A 23,348-nucleotide genomic window follows, 5' to 3' on the forward strand; every position below is an offset into this window, starting at 1 on the left:
ACAGCACCTCCCTGTTTTTGTTAGGAGCACAATGCCAGCTGTGTCACACTCCTCTGGGTGGCTCTTTCAGACAATGCAGGTTCTGTCACCGGGGACGGAACCCAGTGCACAGATTATTTGTTTCATGAGACTGTTTTGACACACACTGAAATAGCCAAAGGTGCATTCTGTGTATTCAGGAGATTAACAGATTTTATTGTTTTCTAAAATATTTGACAATACAGAGAACCCAGACCAGTAATTCCTGACAACTTCAGTGACCATCCTGTGGATGAACAGTTATGGTGGCAAGTTTTCCTTGACAGACATGTACAAACATCCACCTCCTAAGCCTGCACACTTTGATTCATTGAAAATGAGGACTAAATATATCTATAAGCTCAAAAAGCAAAGTCCAAGACTAATAAACAGTGTTTATAGTTACCTTGAAAAAAGCTTTGTCAGCTTCATTACAGTGTAGCTTCCTAACAGAGCATCTCTACTTACCTGATACTTAAACACAAATCTGCTGGAATTTTACACCCCAGTTTTAAATGTCACAAATGGCTACTATTTGACACGATTACAGCTGGCCAAGTTGTATCTGCAAATGTAGATTTTTACAGTGTTCTGCTACAATAATCCACATATGGACTAAAGCTACTTTATATTCTGACCCATTCATTTATCCACAAATACTGATTTTGAGTATATTGGTGCGTTTTTACTGTACTTCTGAAAAGTCTAATCACAGGATGCTTTGTCTGTTGTACAGTAATGAATATGGCAGGAAAGCAGATTTAAATATACCTATAATTTAAACTCTTAAAACAGTTCTAAATCTTATTGACATCCAAAGGCTTGATAACTAACAGCCATGCTCTTTTATACTCTGGAATATCAAATCATATGTACATATACACAACTAGACAGGCTCTTAATAAAAGCATTTAAGGTCTATTTTACAGTCTTCTCTCTTCAAGAAAATTAGCCTTCACAGATTTAACATTTCAAATCACCCAAAAATCATTAGCAGTTTAAAGGACCTTTTTTTTTTTTTTTCCTGCAAACATGTGCTGGAAATAGTTACTACTCTGGGGCTTATGCATAATTTATCTTTCTTTTGAATGCCATTAAGATCCAGATGGAAAACTCTTAGTTCAAGTGTCAACCCACGTGAAGAACATTCATAACAGAGTCCCAACCCATGACACCTGCAGATACCTCTGCTACAATAACCTTCTGTAACAGATATTTATTAAATACAGTATTTTGTTTTACAACTCCATTTACAACTTCAAGCCATGCTGACGACACAGAGAGATACTACAACATGGAAGGAGTTTTCATTCAGTCAGCTGGTGACTAAATCTATCTCATAATTTAAGTATTCATTGATAAATCCAGGCATACAAAAAGGTGCTTAACTACATGGCATTTAAATAAAAAAATACTGCATCTTTCACGACATTGATAAGAACAAATAAAAAAATTAACTATAATAATCTTTAAATTCAAGTTGCAAGTTACTGAAGGTCACTTAAAATAACTGATTAAACAAAAGTGAGCACAAGCACATACCCAGGGTAGGATGAGGCACAAGCATAGAAAATGCAAAATGTTTAGAATCCACAATGACAGACCATGTGGGAAGAAAAAGCTTAAAAAGTATTTTTCCTATCATAATATTTTTTTCCACCTAACCCCTTTTCCTTTACATTGTGCACAAGTTGTGAAAACAATGTCAGATTATTGGTTCAGACTTTTGCCTTTAATTCAGCATGATTTCTGTCTCAAGCTCTCGCCTTTTCTTTAAAATATATACATTCTATACATCATTCAGCTTCCTCTCACTGGAACTAAATACACTGTACAGGCCTGCAGAGCTTTGGGCACACCTCTGTGTTTATTCTGTCCTTTGTCACTGGATGGGTTCTACATAGTTGGCTGGGTATAAACCCACTTGTCCGTTGTCCAGGCGTCCTTTGCACCAACCCTGCTCATCTTCGTTCTCCATCTTAGTTAATTCATCCCCTGGGAAAAAAAAAAAAAAAGAAGGAAAACTGTTAAGAGACTGTAACATCTTAAGTAACATCAGGAAGATAAATGACAATTAGCTACATGTCCAGTTTTATTCCCCTGCCCAACACAGGCCCCAGTAGAAACCTTCCCTTCTTTGCTCCTCGTGCTTTTGCTACTTGAGAACATCTATCACTTACAGATTTGCATATGGGATAAGAAAACAGGAAGAAACAAGCTACTTAGAAACTCAGATATTACCTTGATGGCGTTTCAAAAAGGTTATGGAATTTTTTTTTTTTAACTTTTGAAGTTATATACTCTGTTATTTCACTGTGAGATCAAAGACTCCCTAATATTTAAAGGTTTGAACAGTCAAAGGTAGTTGTGGATGATACAACTCCCTCTGAACTAGAATAATCCTACATTTTTTAACCCTCAACACATGTCAGTGCAAGTGAAATAAATGTTTCATTAGGCCTGCTGTTGATGCATCCTTTTAAGAGCTTATGGGAAATAAGGACGAAAATGCCACAAAAATTAAGTAATTCACAGTTTGCTCTCAGCAAAAGCTGAAAATGAATGTCCAGACATTCATGAACTATAACACAACTTTGTTTTGACTAATCTTATCTTGTACATTCTCAGGAAATACTTTGGCATTAGAGAGACTCCAAGATGTTGTATATGAGCAAATGAACATCCACCTCAGCCAGGTAAAAAAGGCCACACTGAGCAACAATTATTTCCTCGTGATCCGTGTCAAATGGTTTCCCTGGACAAAACTGATTTGTGTTTCACCTTAGTTAGCAATAGGAAATATAGGATGAAGGCATTAACCACTTATTACAGTCCCAAATGGTATAAAGTCTTGGTATCATTTAGGAGGACATGAACCAGCCTAAAGAATGTAAAATCTTTGGCAGAAATTGCCAAGCTTCACATCAAATCTTCCTAACACATCCATCTTCTACAGCTCCTCTCTTAGATAAAAAAGGTTAAAGCTTCATCTCCTCTGGTTTGTATGTTTACCAGATAACAAAAGAACCCCAAACATTATGAACAAATGTTTGGCACTGCTGACTGTACTTGGTTTATGCAGACATTTTTTTCCCACTGCAGAATGAGAGAGTGCACAACTACAAACCTTCCTGTTTCTTCCATGAAGTGTATGTTAATAAAGAGTGAAATATGTTAATAAACAATGAAATATGTTAATAAAGGGTGAAAGAGTGAAAACAAAATCACAGTGATCCCCCCGTGCAGCTGCATTTGTGTTTAGGCTTGGGCTTGGAAACTCAGTGATCTTGGAGGTCTAAGAAAATATTAACACTTTAAAGTGTCATCTGCACAACAGTTACAGTGAAACAAGTGTGATGATAAAAACAGAACACACAATAACATATTCTGACAACATTTACTGTAGCTATTTATTCTCAGCCATGGCAGGGCCACAGCAGGGCAAGACAGACATATGGTAGATAGTTTATATATATATATAAAATAAAATCTCTCATAAGATATAAATAAAGTTATTCTTCCTCTTTGGAAGCCTTCCACAATTGTTTGCCAAGAGAAAAAAAAAAAGTCAAACACCAAATGTATAAAGTATTCCACTAACAAAAATGAATTTCATGTATTAAAGTATATTTAATGGACACTATGCAGAGCAGATATTCTACAACACATATCTAGAAGTGACCACAAAGAAACTTTGTAGGCAAATTCTTTGAATACCCAAGGAAATCCCATCTGGGAATATCCATGTACATTTAAACCCATCCCTAAAATGCATTAATCCTCTGTTGACAGCTGCTCAGGAGTCTGGGGATACCTACACAGGAGCACAGGACTGAGGACGTTTTAAAACTGGCTCCTACATGACCTGAGGAGTCTTTTCCCTTAGTCTTTAGTTCAGTGCAAATCTATCAGACAAATACTTCTGAAAAAAACCCTAAGCTTAATTATAATTCAGCATCTGTAAGGGGATTCATGGGCTAGAATGCCACCCCTTTCCTAGGGTTGATACAACCACATAATTTGGTGTTGTAACATACTTTGATGTTCTTCTTTCCAAGGTATTAAAGCTAATTTAAGTTAAATCTGCCTACATCTCACAGTTCATACTTCCTGCACTTTATCTGTATTTATGGGTATAAACATTGCACAGTTTTGCCAGTGGAAGACTCCTGCAAACCCTTGGATTGCCACCCTGCTGCTTCGCAGGCACAGCACACAGATATATTTCCAGAGGATTAACTTGCTTCCCAGACCTGCTCAGTAAAGGAGAAGTTAAAGCCTGAAGAATGAAGAATCATTTTGGTTGCTGTGCATTCCACAGATGTTTTGTAACCACTGTGCTTCCATCAGGGCACGACTCAAACAAGTCAATGGCCAAACAAACTCTGGAAGCCTACAATACTTATCTACCAAAAGGGAAAAGTCAGGTGTTTAGGGGTTTGCCTACTAAACTCCTGTAGGGTTGGCACTTCTAGACAGCCAAAAGCAGCAGCTGTTACTGCACCAAGTAAGAAGAGAGGGATTTTCAGTTCTGCAGGTCATTTTGTTTAACAGAGGAAGGAATATCCCAAACAGATGCATCTCAACATATTCCAAACAGATCAGGAGTCAGTGCTGTCAAATAGGAGCTACTCAGAAGGACTATAGGGAGGGAGCAGGGTTAGGCAGGATCCTGTAAGGGGAGTTGTACATTCAGAAACAGCTTTAGAAACAACCAAAAAAGGGGAATAAACTCTCCAACCAGTTTAGGGGGTTAAAAAGCTGACATTCCTTAATTCCAGCATTGGGTGCAGAAGGGATCTCTCCACCTAAATGCACACTCAGCAGTCTAAAAACCAGGTTATATTCATGAAACTAGCACATCCATTACATTTCTGGAATACCTACTTATATGCTAAATATTTCCATGGATTTATTTGGAAGCGAGTAGAGGTCTTTTGAGGGCCTCTGGTTCCCCATTCCCCAAATTATCCTGTTATGAATCTCTTCTCCTTGAAAGCATCTCAATTTGTGGACAGGTCAAGATGCGCTTTTCTTATCAGCTTTGCTCAGACCCCCTGTCTTTGCTCTCAAAACTAAGACATTTACTAGTAAACAATAAACTGGGAGAGGTAAATACAGGGATTAAGCACCAGCTGGCACAGGATTACCAGGCACCAACGTAGGGAGTCAGCACTGTCTGCTACAAGACCACACTAATCTCTGACACAGGTACTAAGCACTACCTCTGGTACAAAATTAGGCATTATTCACTGGCATTTCGACAAACACTATGTTGTAAAAGATTTTCCCAACATCTTCCCTCACTGCTGCACAAACTCCTTTTTAAAGAAATACAACTCGTTCTGTAACACAGGCGAGTGTGTTACAGATGAAGAGAAAAGATGAAGAGAAAAAACCAAATCTCCAGCCTTTCTCCTTTCTGATAAATATTCTGAAAGATATTTTTAATATTAAGTACTATTGGATAAATAATGTTGTTGACTCACCAGCTTTAAAGCTGAGCTCATCCTGCTCTTGGCCCTCGTAGTCGTAGAGTGCTCGTACTCTCACCTCCATGGCTGGAGAGGTGTCCTCATCAAAGGGATTGGTGTCTCCATTGGCATCAGTGGAAGAGAAGGGATTGTTGGACTCCTCATCAGACCAGTCTGTGGGGTAGCTTTGGTTTTTTTCATAGCTGCTCACGCTGAAAATCAATTTTTCAGTTAGTCTTTTCTGCTCTTAAAATAGGAGAGTAGAAATATCACTAAGATATCAGCTTCCCTAATTAAGCTTAAACTCCACTCTAAGGCCCAGGTTTGAAATTTTCTTTCTGGTCTCTTTTTACCTATCTTTAACTGACAATGTCTCATTAAAAAAAAAAACCAAAAAAAACCAAACCAAACAAATCTTATAATACATTTACCAAGGTAGAAAAAGGCAAAATTGACACATATCAAAGACAACCTCCCCACAAACTCAAAAAACTTCTCTATCAAGGAATCTACACAATCCATGGGACTATTTACTCTAGAAAGGTAAAACAGTAGTAGATGAGAGGAATTATCTGGTTTAGGATAAGACATTTAAATAGCTTTGCAGAACCTTCCTCCCAAACCTCTATGCACTTCTACAACACTTTTTGCATGGTGCAATCCACCAATAAAGAAACTTGTATTTCTATTCTATTATACTGCAACAAGTCTGTGATTTAAAGGAAAGTTCACTGTCCAGCATGCACATGCCATTTAAGAGAGTGCTATGTCCTTAGTGTGTAAACTGAAGCAACAGGCAGCTGCTTGAGAAGGTCCTAAACAAAAAAAGAAAGCAACCTTAAAAGCAGAGTTATTCAGCAAGAAGACACAGAGTAAAGCCCCAGAAGCAGTTCCACTAGAAAAACACATCAGTTTTAACATTTCATAAGAGGGGTAAAGGAAGGGGAAAAAAGCAACAGCAGTTCTGTTAGCAACTGCCAATAACCCCAGTGGTTTCAGACCAAAGATCAAGGCAACAGATGTGGCATCTGTTAGGAAAGACAAGCTAGGTCACAGTGTTGCTCACACAACTGCTTAAAAACACTTCATGCACTGACCAGCAGAGTGTTAAAGAAACCAAAAATAGGAAACCCTGGACAGAGAAAGTGCAAAATGTGAAAACAATTGAAAAAAAAAAAAACAAAAAAAAACGACATTTCACCAACTTTTTGATCTTATTGTCCTCCTTTTCACTGACAGTACTCCCAGTATCTTCTTCATCTTCAAAGGGATTGTAACTTGATTGTACTGACTGCACTGTGTTACTCTGGACACTAAGACTGCTAATTTGGAAAAGAAAAAGCATTATGGTGACCCTATCTGTGGAAGAGCAGAACACTGTCACTGGTGTCCCACTAGGCAGATTCTTAGCAGACCCCTCCTTCAGCCAAATTTAAAAAAAAAAAAAAGAAAAAAATAAATAAAACCCCAAATATCCATTGAATGCAGCATAAAGACCCAAAAAAGCCTGGAAAGTCTCACATTTCCTCCACAGTCAGAAATATCCTTCATGGACCATAATTTCTTTTTCCTACTGCCTGCAATAAAAGGCAGTGCAATTTTTCTAGCAAGTTTTATTCCTTTTTTGAGCAGCTGATGTTAAGAGTTTTATATTAATCACATCCAGAATTCTGAAGTGACTGTTTTGCAAGCTAAGATTTCACAGTGTAATTGTCTTTTCTAGAGATGGGAAGATAGCAAGAGACTACCAGGTTAGCTACAGAAAGTTCACTTTCTCCTGAAGCTTGGCTTCCTTTAATTCCCAATGGACAGAGAACTGTGAAATGGAGCATAGTTCCCAAATTAACTTGTGAACTGCAGAGACATCACTAAAAATGCTCACAGATAATTATCATGTGACTGAACAGAAACTTTTTGATGCTGTAGAGCTTAGTGCAGATAACAATCTTTGGCAATTAGTCTTTTTAGGCATGAAAAATCTACCTGCTGTGTTTGTTAGGTTGTGAAACTTGGTCTCCTGTCTGATTTATACCAGTTAAGGTCACTCCATCAGAAGCCTTCTTCTTTTCTCTTCTACTGAGGGTACGATTCAGATCTGCAGACCACTCCTATCAAGGAATGCAAAACATGATGGAGACATTTAATTGAACTAGTAATTACCACATTTAAATTTCAAACTGAGTTATGGAACAGACATCTATCCATACAGGAGTACCAATAATTATTAAAAAGGTGAGTCAGTCTAAATGTTTCAGTTAGAGAAATCAAAAGAGCTGGTCAGTGCAGCTCTTAAAAAGAGGCACTGTGAGGGCTCACAGTTTCAAACAGTGCCAGGACATCTGGCTTTAAAAGGTAAATCTTACATGTAATTTAAAAAAGTGTTATAAGAGAGAGCTTACTTCTCACAAAGTGCTCCAAGAATGACCTACAAAGAAGCTGATTTTTAAACTCACTGTGCATCATTTCTCCTGCCCCTAAGATTTGAGCCAGAAGGTCCTTCACTCTAGATTTAGTGACATTTATTGTGCTAAAAAGCCATCTCTGAGAGTTAAGGCTCAAATCAACAAATGACAAGACTCATGATGCCACTTGCAGACCCTCCTTGATGTTTTGAGCCATTCAGAGGCAGATGGACAGGCAGGATGAGACCTAAACACAACTCCTACATGAGGGCAAACCAAACTGCATATACTGATGTAAAACAGAGAACAAACTGGATGCAAGCAAATTATCCTATGCTGAGACATGTTACCTGTCAGAACCATTAAAGGTAAAAAAAAAAAAAAATCATACTTTTAACAGGAAATTAAAGTTTTGAGACTTGCTATTACTACTGGGCTTTTACATGTAGCAAAGTCAGCCCAGTTTAAAGTGCTTTCTGGTCAACTCTTCAGAGAGACCTCATTATTTTAACTTTTCAAAATAGACATTGGATTTCTGAGTTATCACAGTTTAAAGACCACTGACCTATGCACATTTGCAGTTTACAATGCAATTTCATAGGCATTGATCATGACTTTTTTTACTTACGTCATCCTTGTAGCATGTAAATGAGAGAAAATTGATTAGGAGAGCAGTAACAAGAGGGTGTAATTTGTTAATTATAATTGAGAAAAAGGATGGTAATTGCCCCTCACAGAATTAACTCTAGTTCAGCATTTCAGGTAAATTCTGCAGTATTATTATGAGTTTCTTCCTCAAACTTTCTAAAGTTGCTCAATATTTTAAAAACAAGTGATATTCTCCATTCCTGCTAATAAGGGAATAGTGAAATAGTTTATTCTTCCACTCCATTAATTTAATGTCTAGAAATTATTTCAACCAAACCCATGATTCTGGTCAAACTCATTTCAAATCCAGCTATTTGATACCCCAGTACTACGACTCTGCACTGACACTTGTTTGTACTTATGTTAACAGAACACTGCTTAGAACAACCTTTGGAAGATAGCATTCAGTAATTAAAATTAAAGGCAGAACTTTCATTTTTTTTAAATATGGCAGCATTGAATTTTAAATACCAATTTTCAAATTTTGAAGTATTTAGTTCAGACTTTTTCAGAGAGTTTGCTGCACTCACTCTTAATTACCTGGTAACAGCAAGGAGATTCAAATTCAAGTCTGACACCAAAGGGAGAGTAAAACATAAAGGGTAACACATCCAGCTGTCAGAGATGTATCAATTAAATGATGGTTTATGATTTTATCTTAAAAAAATATCACTAGAGTTTTCTGGGTTACCCCTTTTCTCTTTAAATAGGTGCCCAGCATAATCCCCTCCAGAAGTTGGAGGATGAGAATTAAAATTGAAAATTAAGAGAACTACTCTGACTTGCAGAAACAAAAAATTCAGCATTGGAAGCCTCAAGTTACACCAGAAAGGAACATTACAAAAAGCAAAGAGGAAAAAACAGCCAAACCAATTCTGGGTTTTAGGTACTCTGAGCTTACCTCAAACTGAGGCCAATTCATTGACATCCCTGGACCTTGGTTGGCTCTGAACCACCTCAAGTCTTCAACAGCATCTGCTGATTTGATGTTCTGTTCCAGCTCACGGTAAATACTTTTGTAACTGCAAAACAAATTTGCCTTTGAATTCGGTATAACATTTAGAAACATGGAAAATCCCCTAGTCAGTTTTGTTTGGTTTTTTTAATATTTCAAAGTTCACAATAGTATCAAAAAAGAACAAGTTACAGCAAGACAGACTTTTACAGACTGACAGACCTATTAACTGCCTCTAAAAAAGGAAGAGCAGCCCAACAAGTAAACCATAAAATCCTTATTTGCCAGACTTTAGAATTATGACTCTTGTGTAAAGTAATTTAATTGGCTGGCAGTAAAAACAGGATGTACATAGGATTATATTTAAATACTGAACACCAACCTTGGAGCTGCTTGAATTCAAAAGCCTGTCTACAGTAGAAACTGGTTTTGTGCTAAGCCCATGGGACTCTGGATTAAGGCAGAAGTTTTCCCAAGGAGAATCTGTCTTACAGTTTTACCTTGCAACATTGGACAAGTCAAGGTGCTTCTGGACCTCCAGTAACACTTCCCGGAAGAAACGCAACCGTTTCTCCTCAAACTGCTGGCACTGCTCAAACACCTGCTCCATGTTCTCCATATACTGAGGAGTGGCATTATCTAATTCTTTCAGGGATTTCTCATACTTTTCTTTTGTCTGGGGGCAGAAAAAACAAACTGTTAGCAATGCATTTTATTACTATCTTATAATACAGACTCATCCATGTAATGGCCAAGATTTAGAGCAGACCTGCAATCTCTTCTTGTGACCACTGTACATTAGATCATGATGAGAGTTATCTAAGTCAACTGCAAAACAGTTACAATAAAGCTCTAAAAGCCTCTTCTCTGGCTTTTTAACAAACAAATTAGTTTGTTTTACTTTCCTTTAGTATTACAAATGCTGGTGTAATACGAAAGGAAAGAGTAAATCAGAGCAGGCAGTCAAGTTATTGAAGTTATTTGGAGATCTCCTTTAGTAATTTACAGTCCACTGTGAGTTGTATCAACTCTTGTAAACATAAATTGCATATGCTGTGAGCTCAGTTAACAGACAGAACCTCAGACTCTGCACTAATTTACAGAAATAGTCCCCACACAGGAATTAAAAGATCCCACCCCATGGAACATCAGCCTTCCAGACCATAGGACAGCACCCTCAAAGGAGAAAGACATCTCTGAAGGAAAGTCACACTGGAAAAGCCTCTTGGTGGCAGCCTAGTGAAGAGCTGAACCAAACTGGGCAACACAACAGCATTTATTTAAATGAATTCTATCTTACTTTATAGTAAGTAAGCTTACTGTATTAAAAAAATGCATTCTGCAGTAAGAAGGACAACATATCTAGATGTTATCAGCAAGTCTGAAGCATCTCAAAGCCTCCCAAGTGACACAGTTCAGCTCTCACCAGTAAATGAGTCCTAGAACTTTGCTGGCTTATTGTTCTTAGCTCACTGCTGAAAGTACTTACATGAAACAGCAGCAACACATTAGTCATTCTTCAGAGGAGAATAATTTGGCAGCAACCCAGGCTTGGGAGAACACTAAATTTTGGTACTGAAGGTGAGCTCCCCTGCTGCTCACAGCACACTCAGGAGGGAAAAAAAAAAAGCTTAAATACGCACAAGCTGTGGGTTAAAAAGTATGTCAGCACACAGGATACCTTTAGCACATCTTGTTTGCTTCTCTCCACTTTGTCCTGTAACTTCTTCAGCTGCTCAGGATTTAGTGCTGGGTCAGCTTTGCTGTTTGTTTCCCTGGAGATGGCCAGTTTCTCCTCCTTGCAGGCTGCATGGTAGGCCTTCTTTGCAGCTTCCACCTACAAAGCAGAGTTGAGTATTTGCATCTGGGACAGCAGACAGCAAACATCAACTACTTTTTAGCCTTAAAATCATGATGCAATGAAAGTGTCAGGTTTTGTTTCAGGATGCTCTTTCTTTCTTGGGGGGGATTTGTTTTTGCCTTTAGGCCAAGGAATCAACACAAGGAAATTATTGCAGCATTCTCTCACCACACAAGGAATGTCAATCATACAGTTTAGAGAAGTGTTGAACAGACTCAACAAAAGGTTTACAGAAAGTCCCCAACTGAATATTTTTCCTCATGCCCACATTCTCCTGCTCCCCTTCTATAAACCTGTTATTTACGAATAATGTTACATGACAGGGAAAAAAACCCCCGAAATACAAACGCATTTCCCCTGCTCATTCCTTTGAGCAATTCATAACTTTCAAATGCAGGAAATCAGATACTGTTTAAGTGACAGCTTAAATCCCACTTTTTCCAGATTAGGAGAGACCAAGAGAAAAATGCTTATTTTCAGAAGAGGACAGAAAGCAAGAGATCTTTTTGAGAAAGGAGGGTCCAGCAGAGAGAACAGGGAGTTTACTCCCTTATAGAGATTTGATACATTAGTATTTCATAACACAGGATATCTAATACATAATCTACTGCTGTACCTCTTTCAGCTTTTTTGCCCAGGGTTTCTGAGCTTTCCTAAATCCATCTTCTGCTTCTTTGGTTTCCTTAAATCCTCCCATCATTTGCTTATGAAAGGCTTCCTTCTGCCAGTTCTTGATTTTTTCAAAATCTTCATTCATCAGTGAACCTTTTACTTCTAGATGTAGTTCACTCACTTTTTCAGCTTCTGACATAAAAGCACACCAAGCCCTTTCTACTGTTCCATACTGGGCCTAAACACAACAGAAAGTGTCATTTCTCAGTAACCACCACCCACATGGAACTTATATTCCCAAGAAACTACCTCAAACTATTCATTATATTCACTTTTAAACAGCAATACCGATGCAAACCAAGAACGGGTAACAGGTTTTTTTCATAGGAATTCACAATATTGCAAAATTTACGCCAGAAAACTGAATATTGATTCAGTCTGGAGCCCTTCTCCCTGTGCCACAATTCTCAGAATTCCACCTTTGAACTGCCTTCCATTTCTCAACATGCTTTTTGAAGCCCAGATAACCATGAAAGGACAAACTGTGGCAGAATATATTCAAATATTAAACTTAGCCTTATTAGAGCAATATTAGTCTTTTCCCCGCAGCCACTGACCCCTTATTATTCAGAATCCCTTTTCAAACCTATTCTACTATTAGTTATCTAGAACAGTTAGTTTTCTAAAACATACCTCAGTACTGGAGGCAAGATTCATCTGCTTCAGTAAGGAACAAGCAAACTTGCAAAATAGCAGGGCTTTGGTTGGTTTTTTATCAAGAAAAGCTTGGTCATTTGTCACATTACTGAGTCTCTTGCAAGGACTCCGTTATAGCTAAAAAGTGCAATATTTGTACTTACCAAAACAAGGACATACAGAAACATTTTTTTTTCCATTGGGGAAAGTTTTCAGAGCTCAGAATCAGAAGGGATTACCTTTTTCCACAAGTTGTTTCCACCTTTTAGCCCATTCTGTGAGCTGCTGAGCATAGACCTTCTCTATCCGTGCCCGTTCATGGATACAATTCATGAGGTCATTGCAAAGTCTGTGACCATCATCAATCCTTTTTACTGTCCTCTTGTAATTCCCAACCTGCAAAGAGACCAACACTCAATTTCTGCTTCAAAGTTCTGAAAAGAAGATGAATCTCTAATTAACACAAATACTGTTCAATAAGAGTAAGAAAATCTAGCAGGAATTAATCAGTTATAGCAGAAGGTTAAATTATCCTAAACCCCAACTGCAACGATAAAACAAAGGCCACAAGTTCTCCTGTAAAAAAAAAGTTGTTAATCTTGAAAATGAAAATTTTAAAAGTGAAAGTTTTATTATATGTTTATTAGTCCTGCAATGTAGGAGGATACAGAATGAAGATATGGAGAAAAATGCACACTGTACAGTGAGCATCCTTTACATAATTAACACTCTCCTTTCATTCTTGTGCACATGGAATAACTAATCTAGGTGACTGAAGGGAAGAAAAAAAAAGCCTCATACTGCTCCCAGAGTAATATTTCCACTGAATTCAAGGTCATTCAGGTTGGCTTTTGTAAACATTAAACAAGACCTAAGAATTCTGTTAAAAGAACTTGCACAGCCTGTTAAATGTCACAGCCAGTTTCTTATCTGCCCCAAACCACCTGACTGAAAAATAAAGATTAGCAGTGAATGAAACATTCAAATACTCAAGGCATGGTAGTCACTTTTACATTTGAATCATATCTGCTCCACATCTGACACAGAAGAACACCCAGCTTTTAGGTTGACATTTATTCAGAATTTTGGCAGCAGACGTACATTCTGATAAAAATGGTATACAGGGAAATACTCTTGATGAAAATGGTATATAGGGAAATGCTCTAAAAATGGAAAAAAAGCTCTTTATTAATTGCTGGGAAAATAAGTGACTGTACTGATAAATACAGATCTATGTTGGGACTCCTCACTAAAGCTGGGAAGATAAATAAAATTAAACCCATCGATGACAGGACAAACCCAATTCAGTGGCCTCAAGGAATTCCTTTGAGCATGTTTTTCGGGTTGGATTAGATCCATTTCAACAGATCAAGGAAGTTCAGGCAGCACCTAAATAAAGCATTAGTTGGCAGTCACTGATTTGTGTAAATCCTGTAAAGAACTGTATACAATAATTGAAGACAAGAAGGTCCCAGCATCACAAAGAAGCTGACACCAAAAATCAGGATGGTCAGTGCATCCATGTCAACAGATTGCATTATTAACAAGAAAGCATGAAAAATAACCTCTTGTTTTCAGGAGAAATAAAAACTGAGAACAGGCAGTTTCAAACACAATATACATATGTAACCAAAACATTAAGGACATGAAGTACCTCAGAGAATACTTTCTAAAGCCTTTGTAATGGAAGACAAATCCAGATTACTCCAGCTGTAGGTCCACAGTCAAAAAACAGGTTATGTTGAGTTGGCACAACTACTGAGGTCTTGTATTAGCATCAATTTGTGTCTCCAGTTATGTGCCCAGGGATTTATGTCTCCAGCACCGACATTTCCTTCCATAAATTCTCACTAGTTAATTAGCATTTTAAATGCTAATATTGAAGGAGAGCTGGCTGCCTTGTGGGGTATTTAATCCTTTCATTTTGCATTGCCTGAGCCAATTCTAACCCCGTGGTAACATCCAGCACTTGGCCAAATTCCAGGCAGGTATTCAGAGAAGTGAATTATCTCACCTATTATGGTCTGTTTGCTATTATTGCACCTTTAAAGAGCTGCCTGCAGATAATTCACAGATAATTCACTCCATAGGGGGACTGAAGGAACTAAGCACTCCAGGTCAGAACCAGTATAAAGAGGAAGTAGGCCTGCAATACCAGAAAATAACCTACTATTGCAAAGAAAGCCTTTTACACTAATATTTGCCCTCTGAGGAATGCTAGAATTTTGGAGATACAGTGTTTTTCTGTGTCCCATGACAGAGAACATAAGTTATGTAACTTGGCATGTAACATTTTAAATACCTAGTGGAATATACCAAGCAAAAAAAAAAAAAATTGCATTTTAAGTTGTGGACACTGCAATGACACATTTTTGAGAAGTGGAATGTGCAGCCTGTCACTGCTGCAGGCAGAGTGAGAGGTAGGAGAACACAAGGTCTTTAAACCGCAGTAAAAGGAAAAGAATTCCAGTCTTTATGTGGCCAAGGAACTACCGAGTTAATTGTAGATAAGTAAAACAATTAAACTAAAAACCTACAAACACATTAAAGACACCCTGATCAGAGAAACAATACACTGTTTTATTCAAGACTATTTTCTCCAGTTTCTGAGGTAGAAGGCAAACATTCTGCAAGACTTCCCCCTTCTCCTTCATGAGAAGTATTTGAGCTAAAGCAAAAATGACGAATTCTTTTATTAGTAGCAACTGAGCAGGAACAAAACCAAACAAAGAAATCCTGGTGTTTTGTTTTTGTCAGAGCCACATTTACATAATTTTCAGATGCCTTTTGCAGATTTCTCCATTAGCCCTGATCAATACATTAAAATATATGATTTTGCTAGTTAGAATAATTTTTGCTACTTAGAATAATCTGATCATTCTGAGCATTGGGCTATTTCCAGTTGAACAGACAGCAGACAACTAAAACTTGAGGTTCCCTTGTCCTACAAATAGGACATTTGTTTCAGGAAGGTAAATTGCAAGATTGTAAAGTTTCTGACTGTTTCCAGAAGAAAAAGAAATGCTTACAAACTATATCCCCCTTTCATTTTAGCACCAACATTAAATCCATCTGAGAGAGTTTATTACATGATACCAAACTCAGCTGCTCTTCACCCTTAGTTGTCAGAAACATTTCAGAAGGAAATAGCCCCAAGAGTTTATTGCTTAAAAATACCACTGTAAGGGTCACTTTTTTGACAGACTCGGTGAGTCACTGAATTCTGTGAAAATTGTGATTCATAGTTTTGTGTCTCTTCCCACCTTTTCTAAGCTGAAGTAACCAGTCTCCCCTTTTCCAAAATACTGAGCTTTGCTACTAATAAGCCTCAGTTGATCCTGCAGGCAAGCACTGTAATTGATATGATCTGTAGTGGGAATATTTAAGAGTTTACAACCTCCTTATTTTACAGCACTAAACACAAAGGGAGAGTCTTAAACTATTTAGGCTCCTTTACCTCAACTAATAAGACTCTTTTTTTTTTAAAGGCATTTTCACAGAGCAGCATAAAAGCCTATATAAACACCCACTGCAGGTTTTTCTGGTACACTGAATGAAAAAAACAAAAACCAAGAGTATTTTAATTTGTTGGCAGCCCAGAAGGTCTCAAATGTTCAGCTACTGCTACTCTCCTGGTAGTGAATTCTATATCATGATAATTGTTATAACCACAAATATTTCAGGAGTTGCAAGTGCCTGAAGAAAGATCTGATGTCAACTCCTTTTTCCACTTATTCATGACAAGTTGGCCTTATGAACTGGAATAATTTGAAAGACAGTCAGTCTCCACAGGGTAAAACAAGGGTATTTTTAGGGACAAATACTCACAGGCAGGAAAAAGAATAATAAGCTTTGAGGGTTCACAGTCAAACCCACGCACACTGATGGCCAAACACTACTTCCAGCATTCCATTTAGACCAGGAGTAAAATTTCTTTCCAGCTGCGTCAAAGGGGAAGTTTCCAAACACTTCAACCAACATCTATAACACTGTGTGGTTTTTATAAATAAAAACAATTATCTTGCTGCATAATTAGCACATGCACAGTCCAAGTACCTATGAGTACTAGCTCTGAGTAAGTTTTGCAAATTTGCCCATATGAATTTACAAGAAAAGTCCCGAGGAAGCTCTTAAACCCACAAAATCTACAGCCAAATACAGCAGTAAGCAAATACCTGGCAATAGAAATGGAAAACATTATGTTGCTCAATGTTAGGAGGAGATTAAAAAATGCATATGTGACAGGAATCTACTATTGCAGAGCCCAAATATTTTAAAATGAAAAAAGGCAAACAGGAGCAGTCTGCTCCATCAGCAAAAAGCACTCATTGACAAGGAACTGAAGTCCCTCAGCACAGGAACAATTTTCAACATTCAAGAGTGAGTTTGGGGAATTTCTCCCTCAACTTCCCCGCATCCAACACCCCCCCTTCAAGAGTTGCCTCGTGCAGACCCTGGCTGACAGCAGCAGGAACAAAGCACAGGACACCAAATTTGACTCACCCACACTACATATGGGATCAACTCCCACTTTCTGAAGATGAAAACCCTGTACTGCTGGTGCATTCCCAGAAAATACTTCAGGATGCATTCAGCACTTCCAAAGGCACACCAGGCCCTGTCCTGCAAGGGAATCCCTCCCAGCACTCAAACAATCCCGGGATCAGAGTGACTGTTTCTGGGGGGGCAGGAGGTGTTTCCCCAGGGCAGCCAAACAGCCCTGCTGTCAATGGGGCTCCCTCTTGCTGACAGAGCAGAAAACAAGGGAGATAAGGATGCACAGCCAGGGTGGGAGTCCCACACAGTCTGTGAGGAACCCATAGCTCATTAAAAACAAGTGATTCCACAGGCTGGGGAGCTGTTCCTTTTGATGTCCTACCTTGCAAGATATGCAGACACTTGCACTTTGATCTCTAGGAGCACTTACTCAGGGGTTTTCTTACCTCCACAGGTAGGTAAGTGAACAACAGCACTGGTCTCATCTTGCCCAAGGCATTTTTAATGTGTCCATAACAGTGATTAGCAAGCATAAGGCTGGAGCTTAATAGAAAGCAAATTTTAGGACGCATTTTGTTCATTATTAACAGCCCAAATTCTTTCACGTGCATTTCCAAACTACTCCAGCAGAACAAGGCCAAGAGGTTTGTCCACTGCTTGTGTTTCACTAACTCAATTTTATTTTTGGATGCAGAAAGTGGCAGGAATGATGATGACAAACTGAGATTTGCATTGACAGCAGTCGTGCAAATGCTTAGAGTTCTTATCACAGATGAGAAAGAAATGCAAAGGGTTTCAAACTGCACATGGGGTTTGCAAATTTTCCATTTTCCCTTGGAAAACTTAGTGCCACCCTGCTTCAGGGTACCAGCAATGACCTTTGATTACCAAAGCACATCACCCTTGTCAGCCAAGTACCACAGATGAAGGAATTCCTGCATATCAACAAGATTCTCAGTCTTTAGAATTTCTGCACCCAGAGAGTTATGAGCTTAACCAGACACATCAAGGTACACTGAGGCTTGACAGACAATTAAATAAAGGGAGAGAAGTTTCCATTTTTGAAGTAAATTAAGACATTACTACAACTGAAACTTTGATGAAATCCTTCACTGTTGTTGAGGGAATTACCTTTCAGAAAGTCTTTTCTCATTATTTTGCAACTCCTTGCTCTCTAAGCAACCTTTATCAAAACGTATGAAATTCTCTGACTCCTAAAGTACTTTATTTAGTAAACACCTGGACAAATTAGAGGAAAAGAAAAGGATTTGTTCTCCTGAAATGGATTTCATCCTGCTAGAAGACAAAAAACAAGTAGTAGCTTGGGGTAACCAAATAGGAAAATAAAACCCCTTCAATTTAATTGTTTAGCATGAAATGGAAATAGTAGCAGCTTTCACAAACATGTATAATTCTGAAAGCCTAATTTTTTCAGTCCTATCAGCTGTTCTGATACAAGATACCACCTCTGCCTAAGCCTTGTCCTCCCAACATATTTTGACTGCTAGGTCTGAGCCATCAGCAAGAACACAAATCCAAACAGCAACTTCTCCCGTTCCCTTTCAACAAGGCAACTATTTCCTAGCCACAAATCAGAATCTGATAACATCTATGTTGTAATAAAAAATATTAACCTTTAAACAAAGTTACTATTTGTATTGGATTTCGAGCATTGAGCTTAACTCTCAGTGACAGTTCCCAAGAAAACAAAGCCCCTCTAGAGCCAGAAAACCACAGAGAACCAAGTGGTTTATTTCCTAAAGACAATGTTATATGAAATTTTCAACAGCAATGACAAAAACTTGGTTCTCAACATTTTATTAAGTACAATTCTCATCAGCTCAATAGAACATCAACTTTCAAGGACTAAAAGTGGCTTAGTTGCAAAAGATTTGCACTAAGGAAAAGAGTTTTCACAGTCAGTTTTTTAGATGGGTCCCCACCCAGCAACCTCACTCTTTCCTAAATGCCTTTCAAGAAACTAAGATGGGCTTTGCAGCACACTCCAAAGGTAAAAAAATCTGAGCTATTTTGGAGTCTGAGGGAACAAACTCAAAAGCTCACCCTGCCAGGCTGTCTCTTCTGTGCCATGGCCAAGTTTAAATACACTCACTGCTTTCAGCTGTGGCAGTGAACACAGCAAGGTGGCTTTTAACAAACTGCAAGCTGACTCTGAAAACAAAGAAAAAACCTATGGTGTCAAACATCTTAAAAAACCTCTAACAAAAGAGGGCAGATGACAGTCTGTGGTAACAAAACAACTTCCCAACTGATTAAGAGTTCTTTACTTCTTGTGACCCGAGGCATGAAGGACTCAGCTGGCATTCCAGAGGCACCATCCTTTCTAATGAAGTCAAAAAAGCCACACTGATCAGAGCTGTTTAGTTATCCCTTTCCAGAAAGATTAAGACTGTAATTCAAAGTTGCAACCTTCAGAGAGAAACAACCAATTCAGAACGTAAGATACGGACACGGTTTAGACTAAAATTCAGTCAAATATAATTTGGAAAGACGACTCCAAACCAGAAGCATCACAGAATCATGGAATGGTTTGGGTTGGAAGGGACCTGAATGATCATGTAGTTCCAACCTAGCATGCCATGGGCAGGGACACCTTCCATAGCCCAGGTGCTCAGAGCCCCATCCAACCTGGCCTGAAACACTCCCAGGGATGGGGCAGCCACAGCTTCTCTGGGCAACCTGTGTCAGGGCCTCCCCACCCTCACAGGGAAGAATTTCTCCCTAATATCCAATCTAAACCTCCTCTCTGCCAGTTTGAAGCCACTCCCCCGTGTTCTGTCACTCCAGGCCCTTGGAAATAGTCTCTCTCCATCTTCCTTGTGGGCTTCCTTCAGGTCCTGGAAGGCCACAATTAGGTCACCCAAAGCTTCTCTTTCCCAGGCTGAACAATCTCAGCTCTCCCAGCCTTTCCCCAGCAGAGCTGCTCCATCCCTCTGATCATCTTGGTGTCCCTCCTCTGGACTCACTCCAGCAGCTCCATGTCCTTGCTGTGCTGGGCCCCCAGAGCTGGAGGCAGCTCTGCAGGGGGGCAGAGGGGGCATCAATGCCTTCATGAAGGTCCTAATGTAGGCTAATTGCCATTTCTGATCATCCTTTATGGATTTAATTCACATTTGTCCAAACATCATCATACAGAATTTACAGAATTCCCATTCTCATTCACTCATCTTTTAAGCTTCCAGACACGAAAATCTGGAAGACACCAGCTTGGTACAGGACAGCCAGCCTGAAGTCATGGTCTGCCAAGCATCCAGTGCCCAACACTCATCAAAAAATCCCCTTTGGTCTAGGATTCTTTTTTCCTGAGTGTCTCCTTATTTTATTTTGAAGTACTCTTCCAAGGAAGCTGCTCAGGAAGTTGCCTCAGCAATGGTGGAAGTTTGTCCTACAAAATACAGCTCACCCAGACAGCACTTACCTACAATTGTCAGGATTGACACTGACAAGCCTTTCTTTTTCCTGAAAGAAAAACACTTTTGTTTTCTTTTTTGTAAAAGGTTTTTCTTCTATGAAGTTTCTCTTCTTTAAAGCTTAAACTGTCATAATATCTGAAAGCCTTCGTCAGATTGGGGCAGCACAAATTACTGATATTACAGAGTATTTTATGCTATTTTTTATGCTTTTACATAGGCAAAGGTTCAATTCTGAATTGCACATCCTACCCAAAGGGATGATCCTCAAGTTCTGTGCCCATTAAAAACCCTTGACAGAACTAGGTTAAAAACCTAAAAGGTAATTTTGCCCTATTTCTGCAGATCACAAGAATCAAAGGTGTCTTGTGTTGCAGCTCTCTCCACAGTTTGCAATGCACGAGAATCTCATTTTCTACAATAAGAGTGAAAATAAAATCAAAATATTGTATAAAACATCTGGATTACCTCCCAGAAGCTGTCACTAGAAACTTCTACTCAACAGAATCATCATATGAGCCAGACATTTCGAGGTATGAAGAGCTTGTGAGTATTCAGAGCTGAAACACCTTCAGAATCTGTAAAAAAGATTTAAAAATTATTAATGAGCACATTAATGAAAAGCTGTTATGAAGTTATGAAAAGAGAAATTATGCTGGGCAGCATCATTCCATTTTTTGATATCCAGGGATGCCAAATAAAACAAGAGGTGACCACACAGGGCATTTTGCAACAGAGAACTTCCACCACACCAAGTTCTTGGCTCTTCCGTGACATTTGTTGTCCAGAAACCTTTCAATGCATTTGTATTTTGAGTTTAATCCTATAATTTCCTGTTGCAACCAAAGGATTGAGCAGAGAGATGCTTGTTCATTAACTATTCCACTTCCAGAGTCTTCCACAAGAGACAGCAAGTGCCCTTTGCTTCTGAAACAATGACCTGCCCCTGCTTCCTATTCCTTTCCACTGGAAATCTGTGTTACATAATGAAAACCCCTGGAAATATTAAGGCCAGAACCACCTGGGTCACATTTGTGACATGTTACCATAGGATGTCATCGGTTTATTTTAGCAAAATGAACAAACAGAAGAACAATCAGCTCCAAATTCTGATCTGTATTAAAAATAAGTCATTACTTTAATAATTCAGGCATTCTCGCTTTTACAGACACAGCTGCAAGGAAGGAAGATATGATTTATCCTCATGGCTCTTTATAAATCACTGTGTATAAAAAAAATTAGGGGTACCCCAAGCTGACATTTAAGATGACATTTAAGGTTACTATCAAAACTGATATTGAGACAAAAATTCAGGCACTTGCATCCACAAATGCAATTTGTGGGCTGGAAACCGAGAAGGAGGAAAGAAAGGCAACAGCTCCCTCACAAGACACACACAAATCCAGGTTTAATCTCCCAGATACTTCAAGTTTAGACTGCTCTAAAAAGTTATTTATTTTATATAATTTTACATTTGTTTATTTTATGTATACTTATTTCATATTTATTTGTTAACATAGTTATTCTCTCTCTCTCCTAGACATAAGAGATATCTATGCCTAAACCACTACGTGCATACTGGTATCAGATAATCCCCCTTGTGAGAATACCTTTTCATTTTCCAATCACGACAAAATGCAGCTCTTGAAAGCTTTAACAACCTTAACTCTGAATAAAAACCACTACAGGAACATCAATCGTTAGATTTTTATTTTTAAAAGACAACCAAAAAAATATAGGAAAGGTTCTGCAAAATGGCAAATAAGATCATAATGAGGCAAATTATTTTTACATGTTATTGCAACAATCCTCAAATTATGTTATTAGTAATTACAAAAAACCCCCAGTTTTTCCACCTGTGCTTTTACCGAACCAAAGGGGAAAAGTTAAAAACTCTACCCAATTCTGAGTCTCTGAGCACCACACCTTTACATGGAATGTCTTCTTTCCAGAGCAGTTTTGCCCCTTGCAATTTTTACAACACAAAGATCACACTTGCAAGTGGTTTTATATTTTTTCACCTCCTTTCTTAGATAGCTACAAGCAGCATAGGGAGGGAACAATGAAGTGCAATAAAGTTGCAACTTGCTGGACAAATTCGTAAGAATAGTTTAAACTTAAACAGCTTTTTCTAGGAGTCTGCTATGCAGTGGTATCTTTATCCATGATTTCTGGTTATTATTTTATATACAAATATATATAATATCTCATATATTATAACAATAATATATATGAGATATTGTAATAATACTATTATTTTATAAGAGTTGTTTAAAGACAACTTGTCAGATCAATGAAAGACTGTGATAACTGTTTATTTTTCCAATTAAGGCAGCCCTGATTACTCTGAAACCAAGGAAGCAACTGAGGCAAGCCTGTGTGCCAGGAATGCCATGCAGAACAAGGGAAGGAACAAGATTCCAAGGGTTGTCAGGAAGGGTTATGGTTGTTTTTCCATAACACACCAAGATTTTTTAACCCAGGTTTTTACTGCAGTTTGGAGGAGATCAGGCAGAGTGTAGAGTTCAGCACCTTGGAAAAGAAACCAATTCATAATTCATCCACCCCGCTCCCCCGAAACACATGAGCAGTATTTTTCCCCCCTCCAATCCCAAAAAGAAAAGACAGTGAAACTGTTCTGAAGGAATAATCCAGTGTCCACTCACCTTTAACAAATAGCCCAAATTATACCAGTGCTGGAAATTTAATCTGAAAAGTTACATGGAAAAACTGAAAAAGCTCAAACCAGAGCTT

General features: G+C 38.4%; 1 protein-coding gene across 1 annotated transcript; it reads right to left on the reverse strand.

The window, feature by feature from the left end:
* Positions 1–174: 174 nt before the first annotated feature.
* PACSIN2 (protein kinase C and casein kinase substrate in neurons 2) lies at positions 175–21,121 on the reverse strand. Its single transcript, XM_032687923.1, is given in 13 exon segments — positions 175–2,013; positions 5,508–5,704; positions 6,698–6,814; positions 7,476–7,600; positions 8,523–8,528; positions 9,444–9,564; positions 9,998–10,173; positions 11,179–11,334; positions 11,975–12,208; positions 12,588–12,589; positions 12,906–13,062; positions 21,063–21,094; positions 21,097–21,121. Coding segments are annotated over 13 exon segments (1,461 nt in total). The 3' UTR covers positions 175–1,900.
* Positions 21,122–23,348: the final 2,227 nt, after the last annotated feature.

This window comes from Chiroxiphia lanceolata, chromosome 5, assembly GCF_009829145.1.
Source record: "Chiroxiphia lanceolata isolate bChiLan1 chromosome 5, bChiLan1.pri, whole genome shotgun sequence".
NCBI classification, from domain to species: Eukaryota; Metazoa; Chordata; class Aves; order Passeriformes; family Pipridae; genus Chiroxiphia; species Chiroxiphia lanceolata.